The sequence below is a fragment of the Gymnoscopelus braueri genome, assembly GCF_963280865.1.
Source record: "Gymnoscopelus braueri genome assembly, chromosome: 9".
NCBI lineage: Eukaryota > Metazoa > Chordata > Actinopteri > Myctophiformes > Myctophidae > Gymnoscopelus > Gymnoscopelus braueri.
Genome location: NC_137610.1, coordinates 45351457 through 45372972, shown reverse-complemented (window position 1 = coordinate 45372972; position 21516 = coordinate 45351457). Strand labels below are relative to the sequence as shown.

The 21516-nt window shown below is 42.1% G+C and overlaps 1 protein-coding gene across 1 annotated transcript in view; it reads left to right on the top strand.

Annotated features, from left to right (window-relative positions):
- Positions 1 to 21516, top strand: part of tbxas1 (thromboxane A synthase 1 (platelet)) — a 150153-nt gene that overhangs the window by 61588 nt on the left and 67049 nt on the right. Inside the window, exons 4-5 of the mRNA XM_080437859.1 lie at positions 8642 to 8694; positions 16143 to 16239. Coding sequence (XP_080293985.1) covers positions 8642 to 8694; positions 16143 to 16239 — 150 coding nt within the window. The remainder of the gene's footprint in view (positions 1 to 8641; positions 8695 to 16142; positions 16240 to 21516) is intronic.

The window sequence follows — 21516 nt, the reverse complement described above, 5'->3', positions numbered from 1 at the left end:
TCAAATAATGGCTGCTGCTATATGGGTCTGGCTGTATAGTCTCCAATCCATCCAGTCTGTTGTTCCAAGGCAGGAGTTATTAGTCCATCCAGGCCAGCCCCCCCCCCAGGTCTCAGCCTGCTATCACCCCCTCAGGTCCATGAATGCCCCAGCAGTACATTAGGCAGAGAGCTACTATTACAGTTGTTGCAAACCTCCCTCCCTCCCGGCCCGGCTGTGCAGAGCTGAGAGCCTCGGTGAAGTGAAGCCCCCACAGGTTTAATCTCACACACACACACACACACACACACACACACACACACACACACACACACACACACACACACACACACACACACACACACACACACACACACACACACACACACACACACACACACACACACACACACTCTCTCTCACCCCTCTCACCAGTTCAGAGCCAGCTCTCCCCAACAACCCCAAGGTCACACTCGGGCTGAAGGACACGGCAGCCTGTGTGTGTGTGTGTGTGTGTGTGTTTGCACGCTTTTGTTTGTGTATGTGTGTTGTGTGGTGAGTATGTGTGCGCGTTTTGCGGTGTGCGTGTGACTGTGTGTGTGTGTGTGTGTGTGTGTGCATTTATTTGTGTACGTGTGCCAGCATGTGTGAGTGTCCATGAATGTGTTCATGAATCTGTATCTGCACACAAGTGATTTTGCACGCACACACACGTATCCCTATTTAACTAGATCACACATCTCATGCATGTGTGTACGTGCACGCACGCACACACACACACACACACACACGCACACGCACCCGCACCAGTGGCCCCTATAAAGCAGTGTTTTCCACTGGGTCACGATGAGACACATTGTGAGCTCATAGAACGGCTATTTTTGTTTTTCGTCGCACAAGAATGTATAAGGCTTACGTGGTAAACAAAAATACAAGTGTGTGTGTGTGTGTGTGTGTGTGCACGTGTAGGAATTCGATGTATGCTTGTGTTAGATGTAAGGAAGGGGGGAAAAAACACTGCCCTAGAGCAGTGGAGAACATTTATATGTTTCAATATTTTTCAAAATGTTTATAAAATAGCAGATGTACAAGCTCGCTGCGCAGCACGAAAAGACGCAATGTGAGCTTGTAGATCTGCTATTTTTTAATAGCCAATGTATAAAATATGGATAAAGTGGTTAAAATTAATGTGTATTGTGCTGTATTTAAAAAAAAATCTGGGGACCCCCCCCCAAGGACCCCTTGGAGGCCTCTGTGAGAACCACTGCCTTAGAGGTTGTACTGGTCCAAGTGCTGTAGCAAGCCGGCTGTTAGATTTTGAGATATATTGTGTGCATGACTGCACGTGGAAAATGTAGCCTAAGGTCCTCCTATCACACTGAGACGCACCACGCCGTTTTGCCAATGCGCTTTTGAAGCGTCTGCGCCTGTAGCGGCGCGTCTTGTTGTGATCGCCCTCCATTGGCTGGTGCTAGAGGAAAGGTCACAGAGTCACTGAAATCAGTATTGCATGAAGTGGACAGCAGTGATGTGCTGGTCTTTCTTTTTTTACCTGATCCACCCGACCCATTATGAAAGACCTACCACCTGACCCTAACGAATGGACATTGTTATAGCTTTTTCACAAGGAATCAAATACACATCTCAAGCAGTGCAAAATTGACATAATTGAACTTCAGTATCCCCCACCCTTCTCCCTTTACCCACCTTTCATCATCCCATCCCTTAATCCCAACCCTTCCTCCTTCCACCATCCTGTTAATGGAGCAACACAGCACATCCATTGCATCATTAAGTCAGATAGATCTTTCAGATCTGATATTAAATGTGTCCATAGTGAAATTGTGTTCCAGATAATCAATGTCCAGAAAGCTCCGTAGCCAGTGTGTTTTGGATATGTCGTGCAGGATTATCTTTCTTGCTGCTGCAAGTCCTGCCAGCCAAACTTTGCGTGAATTTTCAGTAAGGGGCAATCCTAACGAATGTCTTAACCGATTCAATCCGGGAACGCATATCTGTCCTTCTAGATTTCATTGGCTATTCAAAAATAGCAGATACACAAGCTCACAGATGCGCTGACAGAGATGGGTTCCCGGATTGAATGGGTTATTCGACCAGAACCCGACCTGCCCGAACTCTACGCTAACTATGTCTGAAGCTTCCCCCTGGACGCGCCCAACCCACAGGGTTGTATAGATCCACTCCTGCACATCACTAGCCATGACAAATCCAGCCAGTAGTTTTGGAGGCATCTTGTTTGGGTTGTTCTGTGGGATGGAATCAACTGTCAAATCTCCATCCTTTCAGCCCCACCGCTATCGTGCGCTAAAGAAAAGCACCACAATCAGAGGAGAGCTGATAGTGTGCTATCTCTTTGGCAAGCGGGCACGCATAACCCCTCTTACGGGAGGGGGGGGGTTGGGTGGGTTTTTGCAGACTGCAGGAATGCCAGTGTGCCTACTGGGTCTCGCCTATAAGCCTGGCTGGCAGCGGAGGAGAGAGGCGGGGGGGGCTGGGAGGGGATGGGGGAGCGGAGTGGGGGGGCATCCTGCCAACTGTGTCTGCAGCTTAATTAACTCTAAAGCAGGCAAACTGAGGGCTGCTCTGTCGCCTTGCATTTCAACGACCCGAGCGCTTTCTAAGCACCTTAACCCATTTAGACCGGGGGAACGCAGATCTGTGTCATTTTAAGATTTCTGTGGGCTATTCGAAAAATAGCAGATATACAAGCTCATAGCGCGGCACTCAGTGCCGCGCTATGAGCTTGTAGATCTGCAATTTTTGGGGAAAATCTTGAACATTTGCAAATCTTTGAATATATATATGTTTTTAAAGGGAACATTTGTAACTCAAATCTTTGCTTTTGGGGGGGTTCCTGGAACAAAACATTTTGAGATGGGGGTCGGCGGCCAAATACATATAATTTTGGGTGGTCCTTGACAGTTTAAGAGCCACTGATATTATCATAGCAACGTACGTTTTTCAGAAAACTGTTAGGATTGATTTAGAAGACATTTATAGAATCCCCCAGAAGCAAAGATTTGAGTTTAAAAATGTTTGTTTTAAATATATATATATATTCAAAGATTTGCACACATCTATTTTTGAATAGCCAAAGAAATGACACACAGATTCTTTCCCGGTCTTAATGGGTTAACGGACAAGCTCCTCTTTGTGAATAGGTCCCTATTCAGCCGGGGCTGAGGAGGAGGAGGAGGTGGTGCTGGTGGTGGTGGTGGGGGGTATGGAGGAGCTCCTCTCTCTGTATTTGGCCTCCTCCTTCATGTGATGGGCATGTGGAGCGAGCCCCTCATAAACATTTGAATGCCGTTGTGTGGTTTGTCGCGCCCTGACTGAGTGAGAGGCTTCAGCCCCCCCTCCCCCAGGTTTTTTTTCTCTCAATACAGCGATGGTGGGATGTGTTCACTCTCTTCTCTCCTTGTGGCTATAAACTCTCCTTGTGGCTATAAACTATAAACTCTTCCTTGGTTTTGTTGGTTTGTTCAACGTGCGTAAAACGCCGTCTTAACGTTGTTAGAATGGTGAGGCTGCTCCGTTCTGGCAATCGCAGAAATCAGAGAGAATGTTTCAACACTGAATCCAGTTATAAGGCTGAGTGCCTGGCGTTAGAGTGGTATATATGATGTCACTGGTTCTCAATAGTGGGGTCCGGGGACCCCCAGGGCTCCTTGAGGGGGTTCCAGGGGAGTCTCCCCAGCAAAATGAGGAACTATTTAAACTATTCAAACACACAAGTCCTATTTTCTTTTTCGGCTATTCGAAATTAGCCCTATCTACAAGCTCACAACCTGTATGCTATCTTTCAAAAAGCTAGCAAAATATTGACATAAAAGTTGACAAATCTTCTCTTATTGGGCACAAAATCCTTTCAAATGGGAGTCTGTGGATAATTTGAGGGTCCTTACCTTGACATAAACAATGTTTTGAGAACCACTGGTATAATGTAACCAAGGCCACAGTACGTGGTGAAATGCATTTGAGTGACTGCGATCACAGTGTGTGATTTGTTTTTCATGTAGACTTTGGGAAGGTCAAAAGCTTTTCTCTAAAGCCCAGGGCAGACCTGCCCCCCCCCCCCCCCCCCCCCCCCCTTCTCTCTGCCAAGCAGTCCTGCATGCCTCTGCTCACCACTGACACCTAGTGGTCTGACAATCACTTCAACTTCTCTCGTTGAATTGTTTGAAATGCAAACATTCAGTTGAAACTGTAATGTACGGCATACTATGTAGCCCGTTACTTCTTACTTATAGTTACCATGTTAGTAGCTACGGATGCAGGTGTGAGAAGGTGCTTTGCTCTGTAAATTGAAGTAGTGACAAATAAAGCCTCTTGATTCTAGATAGATGGATCGATAGATAGATAGATTTTCTAGCTGGATTGTAGGTTCAGGTAGAGTGGCTGTTTTCCTGGCTGGCTGCTTGCTGTATATTTTATTAGAGCATCAATTCCCTGGCAGCTCCACTGTCACACAGGGACCCTCTTACTGACAGACATCTGCCATCACAAAGAAACCTTTATCACCCTGCAGAGCAGACCACACACACACACACACACACACACACACACACACACACACACACACACACACACACACACACACACACACACACACACACACACACACACACACACACACACACACACACACACACACACACACACACACACACACACACACACACACACACGCATGCACACACGCACGCCCGCACAGGCACACATCTGGAGTAGTATAAAATAGGGCATAGTTGATTATAAAAAATCTATTTTAGTTATTCATTGATATAAAAAAAACACACAGTTCTTTATTATTCGATTTATCAAAAAAGTAATCAATAGTTGCAGCCCACACACACACACAAGCACACACACGTACATGCGCGTGCACACACACACACACACACACACACACACACACACACACACACACACACACACACACACACACACACACACACACACACACACACACACACTGAATGTCATACATCAATACCTTCAAATGCACCGACTTGAATACATGCAGCAACAAGAAATTGACACTGACTCTGTCAATGTGTTTATTATTCTTTTAATCCTTTTAATTTATTTTGTGTCGCCATCCTTTTAACATTCCCTGTTCAAAGCTCGCAAGGTAGTTAACGCACCCCGGGGCTTTTAAAAGCCCTCACATTACCATATTTGTAAGTCATGGAGTCATGCAAAATGAATACCGCTAGCCAGCGTAATCTTTCTGATGAATGCACCCCAAGGCCTTGACTTTTAGATCAATATATTCACAGTGGTGGAAAGTAACTAAGTACATTTACTTAAGTACTGTACTTAAGTACAATATTGAGACATTTGTACTTTACTTGAGTATTTCCAATTCCAGATTTTGATTATAATTACAAAACATACATTAACCACTTCAGCCCTATATACATTTCGGCTCACAATGCGTCGCATCGCGACGTATTGTGAGCTTGTAGATCTGCTATTTTCAAAAGATTTGTATACATTTGAAAACTTGTGAACTGGGACATTCTGCATAACGAGTACTTTTACTTTTGTACTTTAAGTATATTTTGATAGCAATACTTTTGTACTTTTACTCAAGTAAAGTTTGAATTCTGGACTTTTAGCTGTAAGGGCTGTAAGGGTCCCACCGCACTTTTATTTTACCTCTGGGGCGGAATCTGCCAATGCTTTGTCAATGCAAATGCGTGGATTCATGGTCTTGCGCATTTTCCCCAAGAATCCACGCATTTGCATTGGCAAAGCATCGGCAGATTCCGCCCCAGAGGTAAAATAAAAGTGAGGTGGGACCGTGCCCTAACAGAGTATTTCTTCATTGCAGTATTGGTACTTTTACTTAAAGTAATACTAGGTAACGTTTTCAACAAAACTAAAGTTAAATTGTATATCTTTTGTGAGTGGCGAAAGTTTCACAACACCCAATCCATGAATTTCACCCCCGGAAGCCTTCTATTTATATATTTTCTATTGAACGCTGTCGGGGGGGACTTTCCCGGGAAAATGACGTCATCTGTGTTTGGCCAGGAACTACCGCAACGGTTTCCTGTTTGGCCAGGAACTACCGCGCTAATAACAAAAAGGAACCTCACGCTGATTTTAAGAGAATGTAGGATTGGAAGATCGAAAAAGAACAGAAAAAGAAAGCACAGCTCATGGTAACTAATGCTCCACTGGCTAAGAGAAACGATCCGCAGATAGTATAAAACAATTAAAAGAACGCTTTTTGAAACGCTTCCGGCTTCCGGTGAAAACAAATGGAATTCTGGGTAATCGAGGACTACGGAAATTGTATGCAGTGACGGTAGTGACCAGCAGAGGTTGCTAAAAATCGTTATTTGTGAATCTGCATTGTACAACTTTAAGTAAAAAATGTGAGTACTGTATATTCAGTACAGTACCTGCAGAAGGGAGGCCTTCGTCGTCATCGCTGAGGATTTGTATTTCCGTGAAGGCTGTGCTCTTCCAAGGCCTTACAAACAGACAGAAGACAATGACAGAAGACTTTTACTCAGAGGAGTTGATAGATGCAACTTGCATTTCATCTCTGTCGGGGTGGAAACCTCATAAGTTATGAGTAGTTTTAGACAGTTTTGTTATTAACCGGGACTGCTGAGTTTTAGACAGATACAAGTTTTAGACATATTATATGTCTAATACTTTTACTTTTCAGGATTCAAATTCAAGAGTATCAAAAGTACTATAGCGTATCTACAAGCTCAAAATGCGTCGCTTCGAGACACGTTTCGAGCTACTTTTGTGTGACGCTGTAGTATGATAAAGTAGGGCATTAATTTATGAAAAAAAACACAAATGGTTAAGATATGGAGATAAGAGATTTGTGGCATGCACTGGCAGGCTTCATGTGAGAATATGCACAACAACAATGCACATGAATGTGCATAAAATGGACACACACATGTCATGCATACACGCCACGCACACATTTGAAATATTCATATTTATGTTCACATAAACAGAAGTACAAGAATGCCTTGCACAAAGGACATATACCGGTAAACACTGCCAGTGCAGTCAGACAATAGGAAAACAGCCAGTTACATTTGATAGCCCGCCGATAGCCCTGCATAGACGGCAGAACATTGTTACATACAATATAGTTGACATACTTGTCAGACACAAGCGGACATAAATCATGGGTAAAGGAAACAGCGCCTCCTCCAAATCGAGCGGCTTCCTACAATAGCTCAAGGGTTCCCAAACTTTTCAGACCTTGACCCCCCAAAATAATCAAATTTGAACTGGGGAACCCCCACCCTTACAAGCACTTGGAATTGTAGGCATTACATATAGTTTGACTCGGTTCTACAGATAAACATTGTGAAAATAGCTGTTCTACAAGCTCACAACGCGTTGTGAGCTTGTAGATCTGCAATTTTCACAATGTTTGCCTCTTTCTTACGTCATATTTGACAATTTGGCACATGACAATAAGAGCTTGTAGATCTGCTATTTTCACAATGTTTGCCTCTTTCTTGCGTCATATTTGACAATTTGGCACATGACAAAATGTTGCACATTAAGGTAATCATCTGGGGACCCCACAAAATAATTTGGGGACCCCCATTTTCCCTAGAGTCTGAGGTATACTTAGTTGGGGGCCGACTTCGTGCCCCGAAAATAGCCGATCTGTGTTTTGAGCTTGTAAATTGGCTTTTTATAAATCAAACCCTAACCCTATAACTTCTAAATGCCAAAGCCTCACAATGTCTATGTCTTCCCCTCACAAGTACTGTATAGTGACACAAGCACGCACGCACACACGCACGCATGCACGCACGCACGCATGCACGCACGCATGCACTCTCCTCTCCTCTGTGGTTCCTGTGCTGGTCAGGGATCATAGCAGAGGCTCTGGTGTTATTAAGTTGTCAGTCACCTGTCCGAGACGCAGCCGTCACACACATGTAAAAGAGAGTGGAGTTGTAAAGACACATCAATTCAGCCCCTACAACCAACCAACCAACCAACCAACCAACCAACCAACCAACAAACCAACCAACAAACCATCCACCCCCTCTGTCCAATTTACAATGAGACCATCAGCAGTCCCGGTTAATAATAAAAATAATTCCAAATAATTATGATCGTTGCTGTCGGGCAGATACCTTCTATCTCCATATCATTTGATGTATGTTCATGAATTAATGCCCTATTAGATAGTAGCAAACCAGCTCAGTGACCTTGTGGTTAGAGTGTCCGCCCTGAGACTGAGAGGTCTCATGGTTCGATCCCCGGCCCGGGTCATACCTAAAGACTCAAAACATTGGGACCCAATGCCTCCCTGCTTGACACTCAGCATCAAGGGTGGGATTGGGGGGGGGTAAGTCCCTGTGACATATACTAGCATCATGTCCAGGGGGTGTTACTTGTACATCAAGCTAGTAAGCAAGTATATCTATCAGGAGACCACAAGGGGAGGTAAATGTAAATTCCCATCAAGAGGTGTCATGTTTGTAAAATGAATGAATTGCAGGACCTGAGCACACGGTCATTCAGATCCCGTCTACATCACAGTATCACGTCAGGGGGGATTGTTCCCTTGTCCTTTTCCATGTCTGTTGCCGTCCCTCTGATGAGGCTCTTTGCTCTTTTCTCTCCGCAGGGCTTTTTTGAACCCCTCAATGATCTGATAAAGACGCATGGCAGAGTGTGCGGGTAAGTGCATTTGCATCCTGTCAGTTGCCACTGCTTCTTATTGATTTCATCTCTCCCACAATGTCCTGTTAGACAAATATATGTTGACAAGTATTGGGCTTGCAGAGGGAAAAAAAGAAAGGCCTTAATTCGCACAGTAAAATCCAGAGTGTAAATGTAACTTAAAAGGACGACTTCACCAATTATCAACCTACTGTATCTTCATATAACTGGTCCTCACCAATGCTCATTATGATATGGTACCATTTTTGTGTACTCTGTGTCTCAGAGGAGGACTGTGGACAGTTCAGAAACCCAGCCTACCAGTGACATCATCGATGGGGATTCCAAGCTAATAGAAACTGCAGGCTTTCTATTCCTGGAAAGTTAGCATGCTATAATGGAAGCCATTGTTCTCACGATAATACAAATCTAAATAAAAGCTTTTGAAATCATTGCAGGCAGAAAAATCCTGCCTACAATGATGTCACTGGTAGGCGGGTTCCTGAAGTGTCCACAGCCCTCCCCTGAGACACAGTACCATTTTATCATGAGCATTAGCGAGGACCAATTATATGAACATAGGTTGAAAATGGGTGAAGTTGTCCTTTAAAAGTTGGGGGGGATTACTTTGAAGAACAATATTATCTCTGCCTCTGCTTGTTTCAATTCCATAATACAGTATGTTAGGCAAGAGAGGTAATGCAACTATAATGTCTTCGTGGTTTTTGCTACATACTAATCAGCTAAAAGAATGTAGAGCATTATATTTTAGGCCAGTAATACTCAAACTTTTTTAATTTGAAGGACCCCCATTTTGGTACGCATTAGCAGAGCCGGATCAGCACCCCTGGGGGCCCTTGGGCACTGAAGCTCCAGAGGGCCCCCCGTGCACGCGGCTCACACACGAAAACACACACTCACGCACGCACACACGCACGCATGCATGCACCACACATCCAAACCATGATTAAACCCCATCTTAATCATTTTGAGCTTGCAAACTGGTGTATCAAATCCAGACCATCATATGCCTATTAATTGCTCAAAGGCTGCAGTCCAGCTGAGCAGATATGCCTATGCAATACAGTCATACAGTCCTATACTGTCCAGTTTCATAGACCAAGAGCTGCCATTTCTTCACTCACAGTATAAACAATGGGTTTAATCGTCCCAAGCAATTATGACTGCAAACAACAATGCAAGGATAATAATGCAACACAATAAAGTGGCTTACAACGAAAGCTACAGTCATATGGTATCCACTGGCTGGCGTTCATTAGAAATTGAGTTTTAGTCATTTGACTGACCTTCATGAAATTGCAACTCCATCCCGTACTGGAGAGTGATTTTAGCGTCAGTGCAAATGTCACTGGTGTTACACTTTATTCCATCGGCGGGTGGAAGCCACACAAAACACATCTGGCTATTGATTGGAGTAGGTCAGAAAACGGACTTGCTTCCCGACAACTGTTTTCGATACAGTTCACACCAACTATTCCATGCAGCGCTTGGAATATAGCCTAATGAATTAGTGGGATGTTTTATTTTAGTTAAGCTTGCAACCCGTTACATTCCCCTGACATATTTGAGGCATCCAGCCTCAAATTGATCATCTTCATCAAACAGTCTGGCTCTCCCAGTAGCCAATTTTAATATAGGATGAAAAAACACATAAAAGAGACCTGGCCTCCTTTCTTCATTTCTTCCTTGCTCCTTTCCTTCTACATTGTGCTAAAAGAAAAATAGAAAGAAAGAAAGAAAGAAAGGGTAAAGGATTTAGTGCAATGAATTGGGTTTGTTATGGCTCGATTTGATGCCAAGACTGAGCCAACTAAGTCAGAATTCAGGGATATATGCCAAAAGACATATTACTAGAGCATTCACTGAACATAATACTGTAGCTGAGTTCAATGTGGACTCAGGTGCTTTATTTATTCTTCTAACAAGCAGAGCGGCTTTGTGGCACATTTATAGAACTATTGATCTAGCAGTACTATAAAAGATTCTGGCCTGTAGTTTGAGGCTGGTAAACTGTCATACTCGGCCGATAACAACCCAAGTACTGTTCCTTATAAGTGGGTGTGTCAGTGATATTCTGCTGCAAGCCAGACAGACCGATTTATAGTCATGTGCCGAAAATAGCCGATCTACATTACAGGGTCACAACGCGTCGCGACACATTGTGAGCTTGTAGATTTTTGCCACGCGACTCTGTGCAGAGTATAATCAAGCAATATCTGACCATCAAATAAATATGACATCCCTCTTCCACTGTAAGTTGTAGAACAATGTACCCATAATACAATTTAAATAATAAATAAATAAATATGATAATTGATTGATTGATTGAAACCTTTATTTATTCTATAAAAGAGAATTGAGGTTTACCCGCATTTGCAATGCTGTCGAGATTACACACTCAACAATTAAAGGGCCATTTCACCCCTGGAAGAAGTTTTCGGTCTTTTAATGAAGTTTAGGAGTCAAGAAACAAGATCCTGGGTTTTTTTTGGTGAATAATCTGTGTTTTTAGATATCTAGTAATCTTCGCATTCTTCGTGACGTTATTTGCGTCATGAGAGATATGTCTCATTCCTTTCCGCACTACATGTTGTCTTGACGCGTCTCAGTCAGACCAGCTCCAAACGACAGCCCCCGTAACACTTTGTTCAACCTTCTTTCGCCACTCGGCCACTCCCATTAGCTGCGGCCAGCGGGCAAACCCCCTTGCAGAGTGAGGCATTACTTTACCTGAGTTATCTTCTTATAGTTGTACTTGAATGTTGACATGAAATAATAATCCTGTGTAGTGTTTCATAAGCGCAAGCTTGAAAAAAAAATACAGCGTGGAGTGGCAGCGCTGGTAAACAAACACCGTCGCAAAGGCTAGGATCATAATACCAAGGATTCGACAGTGATGTCAATACTATGCGACACGGAAGTAGAACACCAGAAAGATACCAAGGATGTCCCAGTGATATGACATCACTAACGAATCCTTGGACATATATGTAACTAGATGAACGTTTGCGAGGACAGCCAGTGTTGCCAGATATTGTGAGAGAAATAAGCAGCCAGGTCTATGAAAACAAGCCCAAAAGAAAAATAACTATGCCAAGAGCACTTTACCTAGACATGGGATATTATATATTTGAAAATTGCTGATCTACAAGCTCACAACGCTTCGCAACCCATTGTGAGCTTGTAGATCTGCTATTTACAAAAAAATCTTGAGGGGGAAAAAGTCCAAAATGTGGATTTTTTTTTTTTTTTTGCAAAATATTTTTATTTGCTTTTCAAAATGTGGAATATTTTTGACACATATTTGTTAGGGGCTCCCTGCCACAAATTATAATTTCAGATGGGGGTCTGTGGAAAAATACATGAACATGTTTGAGAACCACTGGTTTAAACAGCAATCAAAACATTTGGAAACAAGCCCAAATATCAACTACATTTTAGAAAGAAGCCGCTTATAATAAGCAGACATGGCGACACTGGCATGCTGTTTGGATGTTATTGTTGGAGATCACACCCACATGGAACCTCCCCTGCCACAAGGCACCAAAGCATTCTGGGAGTTGAAGTTATAGGCAGTGATACGCTGTGGTCCCCCCTGTAGTCCCCCCTGTGGTCACCCCTGGAACTCCTTCCAGGGGTGAAATGCTCCTTTAAGGCATACAGATATAAAACACAGAAACAACTAAATAAGGCCATAACAGAAAACTAGTAAGTTAAAAACAATTACATAGTGAGGTTACAGTAGGGTAATTATTATAGCAGGTTATTATAATTATTATAATAATAATAATAATAATAATAATAATAATAGTAAAACCACGGACCGATAATCAAATGATGAAAGAAAAAAGAGCCACTGTTCTCGTGGCGGCATGTTGTTTTTCATTAGACCCACCTTACTAGTCCATTATAGCGCCCAGGTGTACTGACTATCAAACCTCTGGAGCCATCGGATGCGCTGTCAATAAACTTTAACGTTACCGCTCTTTAGTGTCTAAGACTAGCAGTGTCTAAGACTAGCAGTGGTGGGAGAAGTACTCAGCTATTTTACTTAAGTAAAAGCAGCAATACCACAATGTAGAAATACTCTGTTACAAGTAAAAGGCCTGTGTTCAAAATGTTACTTGAGTAAAAGTACAAAAGTATTGCCATCAAAATATACTTAAAGTACCAAAAGTAAAAGTACTAAAATGTTTGAAAATAGCAGATCTACAAGCTCCCAACGTGTTGCATCGCGACGCGTTGGGAGCTTGTAGATCGGCTATTTTCATATAGCCTATGTATAAAATAGGGCTGAAGTGGTTAATGTATGTTTTATAATATCATAATTTATATCTGCAAAGTAACTAGTGTAACAAGTTTTCAAATAATTGTAGTGGAGTAAAAGTACAATATTTGCCTCTGAGATGCAGTGGAGTAGAAGTAAAAGTATTGAAAATTGGAAATACTCCAGTAAAGTAAAAAAAATACCTAAAAATTGTACTTAAGTACAGTACTTGAGTAAATGTACTTAGTTACTTTACACCATTGCAGACTAGAAGCCACTGTCCGTGAAGTGCACCCCTTGAACTGTATCCCTTAACCCATTAAGACCTGAGGCCCATTCTACAAAAGGTGGTGATGGGGGGAGTTAATTAAACCTTTTGATTAAAGTAGTGATAATTGGATATTAAATCCTCTAGGTAAATTGGAGGAACTATTCATGTGAGGAATATGGGGTTTGAAAAGCTTCTGCTTACAGCTAAGATGAAGGGACCTAATATTTAATAACCTCTTCATAGGTTTTGGGAGATGGAGGGGGTTGGGGGTGAGAGTGGAATCCCTTAACCTTTACAAGTTTCTAAAATGTTGCCCCAAAATAGGGACAAAACAGGTTTAATGTGATCAACAACCTGACAAATGATGTAGAGAGAGGGTCAGAGATTTAGACCGGCGCTTCTCAAAGTGGGGTCCGGGAGTCCGGGACCCCCAGGGGTCCTGGGGGGGTTCCAGGGGGTCCCCAGCTACATGTGTTAATACAGCGTCACAATCATTTTAACCTTGTGTTTGTACATCTGCTATTTTTTAGAAATATTTAAAACATTTTGAAAATGTTGAATAATTCTGAATGTCTTTTTACATAAATATTATTTTCTGGGGGTCCCTGGCTCAAACTATTTTCAGATGGGGGTCCGTGGCCCTATCAATGTGGGGGTCCTTGGCACGAAGAAGTTTCAGAACTGATTTTACACAGCCATGCTCATGGACACACGCACGTGCGCCGCGCACGCACACACACACACACACACACACACACACATACACATACACATACACACACACATACACATACACATACACATACATACACACAGACGAAGAGCTCTGCTTCTGGCAGAACTAACAGGTCTCACCAGGCAGCTCAACTCTGGTAGGCTTTTACAATTACAATTACGATTCAGGCATTTTAGCAGATGCTCTTAATCCAGAGTGACTTTATAGTAAGCGAGGTAAACACGAGGTAAATCAAATGCATAGAGACAGTGTAGTAGTGCCTAGTGGTGGAAAAAGTTTTTAAAAAATCCGAAATTCAAAATTGACTTGAGTAAAAGTACAAAAGTATTTGTATCAAAATGTACTTAAAGTACCAAAAGTAGAAAGTACTCATTATGCAGAATGTCCTGTTTCACAAGTTTTCAAATGTATAAAAATCTTTTGAAAATAGCAGATCTACAAGCTTACAATGCGTCGCGGAGCTTGTAGAGCTTTTAAAATGGCCGAAATGTATATAGGGCTGAAGTGGTTAATGTTTTGGTGGTATGTTTTGTGATAACAATCTAAATCTGCAAGTAACTAGTAACTAAAGTTTTCAAATAATTGTAGTGGAGTAAAAGTACAATATTTGCCTCTGAGATGTAGTGGAATAGAAGTAAAAGTATTGAAAATGGGAAATACTCCAGTAAAGTAAAAAAAATCCTCAAAAGTGTACTTAAGTACAGTACTTGAGTAAATGTACTTAGTTACGACCTCAGTAATCTAGGTAATCTAGGATCTAGATCTAGGATCATTTTTTGCAACACAAAGACAAACCAACGATGAGCTTTACTGGTGCAAAATGCACCAAACATGACTCAGCAGCTTTTTAAATAGCGAGGCTGTAATGAACCGCTGCTTTCTGTGGGGATTTGAATCCTTATAAAAAAGCCATAGGGGTCGTTAACACCCAAGTGTCCCTGTTTATGGATGCACCTGTCACCATGCCTTCCTGTAATGGCTATAACCTCTGAGATGACGTCTCTGTTTGCTTTATGTTTTGATAGCTGCTGCTGGTGGTTTATTATGCCAGTGGTTCTCAAACTTTTTTTTTCGTGTCAATGACCCCCAAATTGATACGTATTATAAATAATAATTCTACATTTTCTAAACATTTTAGATATATTTCAAAGATTTACAAAAATAGCCGATGTACAAGCTTACAGCCATTTTCTGAATACAGCCAACATACAAATGGATAAAGTGGTTAAAATTATTGTAATGCTATGTTAACTACTTAAGTGTCAATTGTTTATGTTGTAATGACTTATGGCAGTGTTTCCCAGCCTGAGGTTCGGGCCTCCTTTGGGGCCACCAAAGATCACTTTGTGGCCTTCCTGGTCTGTTTGGACGTAGTCCAAAGTTTGTAAATGTTTAACAAAATGATAACTTGCATTTTTGGGTCATTATATAAAAATATGTCATTTTAAAATATTTATCAAAAACGTTTTCAATAGCTAAGATAGCCGTTCTACAAGCTCACAACATTGTAAGCTTGTAGAACGTCAATTTTCGCTATTCATTAGCTTAATCAACGGTGTGGATAACAATATAATAACAATAAGGATAGGATAGAAATGATAAATGGCAGTAATATTTTTTTTCTATCGTGTAAGAGAAATCATTCAACTCAAATACACATTGAAATAACATGTTTAACAAAATGTTTGTGTGCTGGGGTCATTGGCAGTAGTAGTGTGGGTGGTTGAGCTCCCAGCATGCAGCATGTTCCAGGCTTAAACGTGTTCTCTAATAGAGTGTGAGAACACACACTGCTCTCTGACCAGCTGCACTGACCGCTGTGTTTGATATAGCCCTGAAGACACTTGCATGCGTGTGTGTGCGTGCGTGCATGCATGTGCATACGTGTCTGTGTATTCCTGCTTGCATGCAGGTGTTTGTGTGTGTGCGCACGAGCATCTTCTCAGTATGTTTCGTCTAATCTCCATGTCTTTTATGTCTCAGGTTTTTATGTAAATGATATGATATTATATATTTCGTATTATTATTGTTATGTATTGTCTCAGGTATTGTGCATTTATTTATTTATTGTTGCTATTTATTTATTTGTATTATGTATGTATGTACTATATGTATGAATGCATTCATTCATTCATGCATTCATATAATTCATTATGTTTCTATTGTCTCAGGTATTATTTAGGTCGGAGACCCATAGTAGTGGTGGCTGATCCTGACATGCTCAGACAGATCATGGTCAAAGAATTCAGCAGCTTCCCCAACAGAATGGTGAGCACATGAAGCGCACACACACACACACACACACACACACACACACACACACACACACACACACACACACACACACACACACACACACACACACACACACACACACACACACACACACACGCAGTCACACACACACAGTCACACACACACACACACACACACACACACACACACACACACACACACACACACACACACACACACACACACACACACACACACACACACACACACACACACACACACACACACACGGATGGACAGGTGCAAACACATAATTTGCCCCTGGCCTTTCCGGCCTGGTGGAGATGAGGAGCACATGAAACAATGACCACACCTACACTAGTCTCATGTAGCCAGACGGTCAGAGTACCGTAGTCACCTCTGCCTAGGCGCCAACACAGACTAAACGTCTTAACACCAAGCTTGAGAAATACTACCAAAAAAACGTTTTACGTGTTACGTTTTATACTGCAGCTCCTGAAAAATAATTGATTTGGGCCGATAATCTCGGGTAAACGGTCTGTGAAGTAATATGTCCTCCTCTGACAGAGTTCTAAAGCTTGTGGAGACATTTTGATTTGAGCGGAACGTAAATGCAGACATCCCCCCGCATGTGATGGTGTGTGTGATGCTGTTCCCTGCATTGCAGGAGGATGATGTGTGTTCTCTCTACACGACGCTCTCTCTGTGTGATTTCAGCAGAATAGCCTTTGGCACTTTGATGGCTCTGACAGAGTGCTAAGCTAACCCCCTCACCCCACCGCAAGAGCCACACAGATGCCACATTTCTGTGTCTGATGGTTCTGTGGTTCTCAATTTTTTTCATGTGAAGGACCCCCAAAATTGTATTTGGCCGTGGACCCCCCATCTGAAACGTTTTTTTTGCCAGGGACCCCCAGAAGAGAAGCTTTAGGTTAAAAAGATATATAAAAAGTATTCAAAACATTTTCCATATTTTTCAGAAACTTTCAAAAATAGAATGTACATGCTTGCGCTGTGAGCTTGTAGATCTGCTATTTTTGAATATCCAACGTATAAATGGATAAAGTGGTTAAAATGATTGTGATGCTATATTAACTGCTTTTCCTGGGGACCCCCTGGAACCCCCCCAAGGACTTTGAGAACCACTATCCTAGACCACAGACTACCAATGTTTTGACCGATACAAAAGGTGCAAAAAGATATGACAAACAACTTAACTCTCTCAGTGCCGAGCCCCGAGTTATCCCGAGTTTTCTCTGAATACCCTCCCTGCCAGAACGAGAAATCCCGAGTTTTTACTTTTTACTGTGGTCGCGCTATTCTGTTTATTTTTCATGATCGCTTTCACTTTATGATTCCTTCAGACTCATTGGGTTCCGGTTTCATGACGCAGATTCCGTTTCCGTTAATAATTTTCAGTCATTTTCGGCCAGAATAGGGAAACACACGGTTTTTCACACGGTATAAAAAACTAACGGAGAGCTCCACTTCTATAATCTATAGTCTGGGTGACGAACAGTCATCGCCGTCGTGTATCACATCGTATTTTTGGCCGATCGGAGAATATGCGACCACGTCACATCCGGTTTATGACGTGTGCACTGTTTGGGCCTGTTTGGGGGGGGGGGGGGGGGGGGGGGGGCGAGCGAGTCATCGAGGTGATCAATGTGTCTATTTGCTGCTCTCTGCTGGTAGAACTGTCGTATGCAGGGGTTGACACTAACACCTGCCCGCCTGCCCGGGGCAGGTAAATAAAATGGTAGGGCAGGTGAAGTTTGCTATCTGGTTGCCCCACGGGCAGGTGCACATTTTGTCTCTCCAGCTCTTTATTAAACAGAAAATGCCTTTTCGGGTCAGGATACCAATTTCATCGAATCAGGACAGAGAACTCAGACAGGATACAGATTAAACAAGTGAAATTGGAAGTGATGACACAAAGACATGAGCATGTAAAATTGGAACTGGAACATTGGCTGAAATGGTGTCACCTAACTGGAAATTTATTTTCTGTCTATCAAAGAGCTGGAGAGACAGAGAGACCCCTGTTACTGAACAAACACTCTATAGCAATGAGTACTATCAGAATATATTAACCCATAACAAAACCCTTTTTGTTTTAACCAAAAAATATCACTTACCCTACCTTCAACCCATAGTAATTAAAATTTAACCTATCATTTTATAAAGGACGATTTACTTTTCGGGCAAGTGGGCAAGACCTGTGGGCAAGTAGAAAATGACCTGTACTTGCCGACCTTAGTGTCAACCCCTGCGTATGTGTTTAAAACCGCAGTATTTGAATGAAAAATTTAAAAATAAAAAAACACGCAAATCGCTGGCACTGGGGGAGTACTTTATGAAAATACTCTTGGCAGTGAAAGAGTTAAATATACAAATAAATTATTGACATTTAATATTTTTATACATGTACAAATAGCAGAAAGAGCTGATCTACAAGCTTACAACGCGTCATGTTGTAAGCTTGTGGACCCTTATGTAATACTTGTGACAGGCCTACATACTTATAGTTATTGTTATAGTTATCGATCTTGGTGTAGACACAACTGTACATAAGTCAGCGTGTAGATCTGACGAGAACCCTTTGAACCGAACAAATACACAGTCAGGCATTGATCCACACTGAGATTGACCTTTTAAAGGTCTCTCTGGGTCAAAGGTCATGGCTATTTGTTGATAATGGAAGACTGTATCGTTAACCGTTTCCAGTGTATACAGTACGCTGTGATGGAAGAAGTACTCACATGTTTTACTTAAGTAAAAGTATCAATGCTACAATGTAGATGTACTCTGTTACAAGCAGAAGTCCCATATTCAAAATGTATCGGCATCAAAATAATACTTAAAGTACCAAAAATAAAAGTACTCATTGTGCAGAATGTCCCATTTCACAAGTTCAAAATGTATTAAAAAATCTTTGGAAAATAGACGATCTACAAGCTGACAATGCGTCGCATCGTGACGCATTGTGAGCTTGTAGATCTGCTATTTTCAAATGGCTGAAATACATATATAGGGCTGAAGTGGTTAGTGTGTTTTACTAGAAGCTAAAGTTTTCATATAATTGTAGTGGAATAAAAGTACAATATTTTCCTCTGAAATGTAGTGGGGTAGAAGTAAAAATATTGAAATTTGTAAATACTGAAGAAAGTAAAAATACCTCAAAATTGTACTTAAAGGGATAAATAAAATTTAAAAAAAACCAACTAATTGATAGAAAAAAAGTCTTTTTTGGTGGTGAACTATCCCTTTAAGTACAGTACTTGAGTACATGTAATTAGTTACTTTACACCACTGACAGTACGTAGTGGAACATGTCATTGTAGCCAATGAGGCAAGGCAGTTTTATTTATTGGTAACTGCAGGTGCAAGACCAACAGTGGATCAAGGCAGAAAAATAAAATATATAAATAAAATAATAATAAATAAAAAATAGAAGTCTGCCGCACGCTGAGGCTTTTCAAAAGCTCCCAATCAAGGCTTTATTTATTCACGTTTTGACACTACAGTCTTCTTCATAATTGAACCCTACCAGTCTTCAATACATTACATTGTTGTTCTTAGTTTGTAAGTAAACTGGAAAATGTATTGACAAAGTTATGGTCGAAAAACAACGTTGACCTGGTTTTGCGACTGTTGACCCCCTAACCCGATGACTCATCGCCTAACAAACACACTGTCAGACAGACAGACAGACGGACAGACGGACAGAAAACACTGGAGTAAAGAGCACAGAACCAGATAGACCATAATAGAGGATAGCTGAGCGAATGGAGATGATTTCAGTTGAGCAGATGATCTGTCCATAGTTTTAAGATCTGAACTGAATATACATACATTTTGCTGGGGACCCCCTGGTACCCCCCCAAGGACCCCTGGGGGTCCCCAGACCCCACTTTGAGAACCACTGCCTTACAGCACCTTTAGCTCAGAGAGTGTACAAATGGAACGGGTTCCATTTGGTTCCAATTGTACACTCAGCAGAGTTACAAATGGACCCACAGATAGCAGTGAGTATTTTACAGTGTAGTGCAGCAAAGTGCAGGTACAGTCGGCCTACAGAGGTATTCCTGATGGCTGCCCAGGGTCACGGCTAATGATAGGCTGACACATGCATCAGAGAGGGTTCAGAGGTCACGGGGGTCACCCTGAGCTTTCATCATCTTCCATACCGGTGCTCTAGCTGCCGAGCAAAAGGTCAAAAAGGCGAGGGAGAAAATCAATGCGCTCTTTTTTTTCTCCCCTCGGCGCCGACTTCAGCAAAGCCGTGTGTGCATTTGATGCCAAATATACAGGACTCTCTCGGACAATATGCGATGGCGAGGCACAGGCTTATTAGAATATAATGCTTTGTTTTTGCTTTGTTTATCACTCAAGCACACGCAAGTGTATGTGCACGTGCACACACGCGCACTCACACACACACACACACACACACACACACACACACACACACACACACACACACACACACATGTTGGTATTTCTATGCTTGGGAGGACAGCAAGGGGTTAGGATGGCACATTTTTACGTTTTTCTTGCCATTTTGAACCCCACTGTAACCTTATAGCTCTATCAGTCTTTGTTAAACAGGAAAACAATATTTGTGGGGTCCGGTGTTTTGGACCTCAAAGGTACAAAACGCACACACACACACACACACACACACACACACACACACACACACACACACACACACACACACACACACACACACACACACACACACACACACACACTCAATTATGATTCAGAATTCCTTTTGACATTTACAGCTTGCAGCTTGAACGTGTAACACAGGCGGCTCCACTTTGGTGACTCATTTCCGTACACCAAAGAAAGCTGAGGGAGCAGTATAAAACCGGATTGATGAATTTGCTCAACTCGCCGCGCTGTGGTTTTTGAAGGTTTCTTTGGCCCTCCAGACATCGACCACAAGAGCCTCCTTCACGCCACATTACACCACTTCATTGTTGTGGTCGTACTTTTAGTGGTGGGAGCTGCGCTTCTTCTTCAACTTCACTTAACCGTGAGGTTCTGTGTGGCGTTGCACAGCGCGCTCATCCCATCCTTGGACGCGGTACAAAAGTATAATGTCGGGATCATTAACCACTTAAACCCTATATGGTTGACTGGAGTCCCATCATGTCGCATAAAAGTAGTGAATTTTTTATTTATTTATAATAAAAAAGGAATGGTTTTGGATGTATGAGGTTTCCACCCTAGCGTCCCTATTCTGGGGTGAAGATTGAGCAAAAATAGCTGATCTAC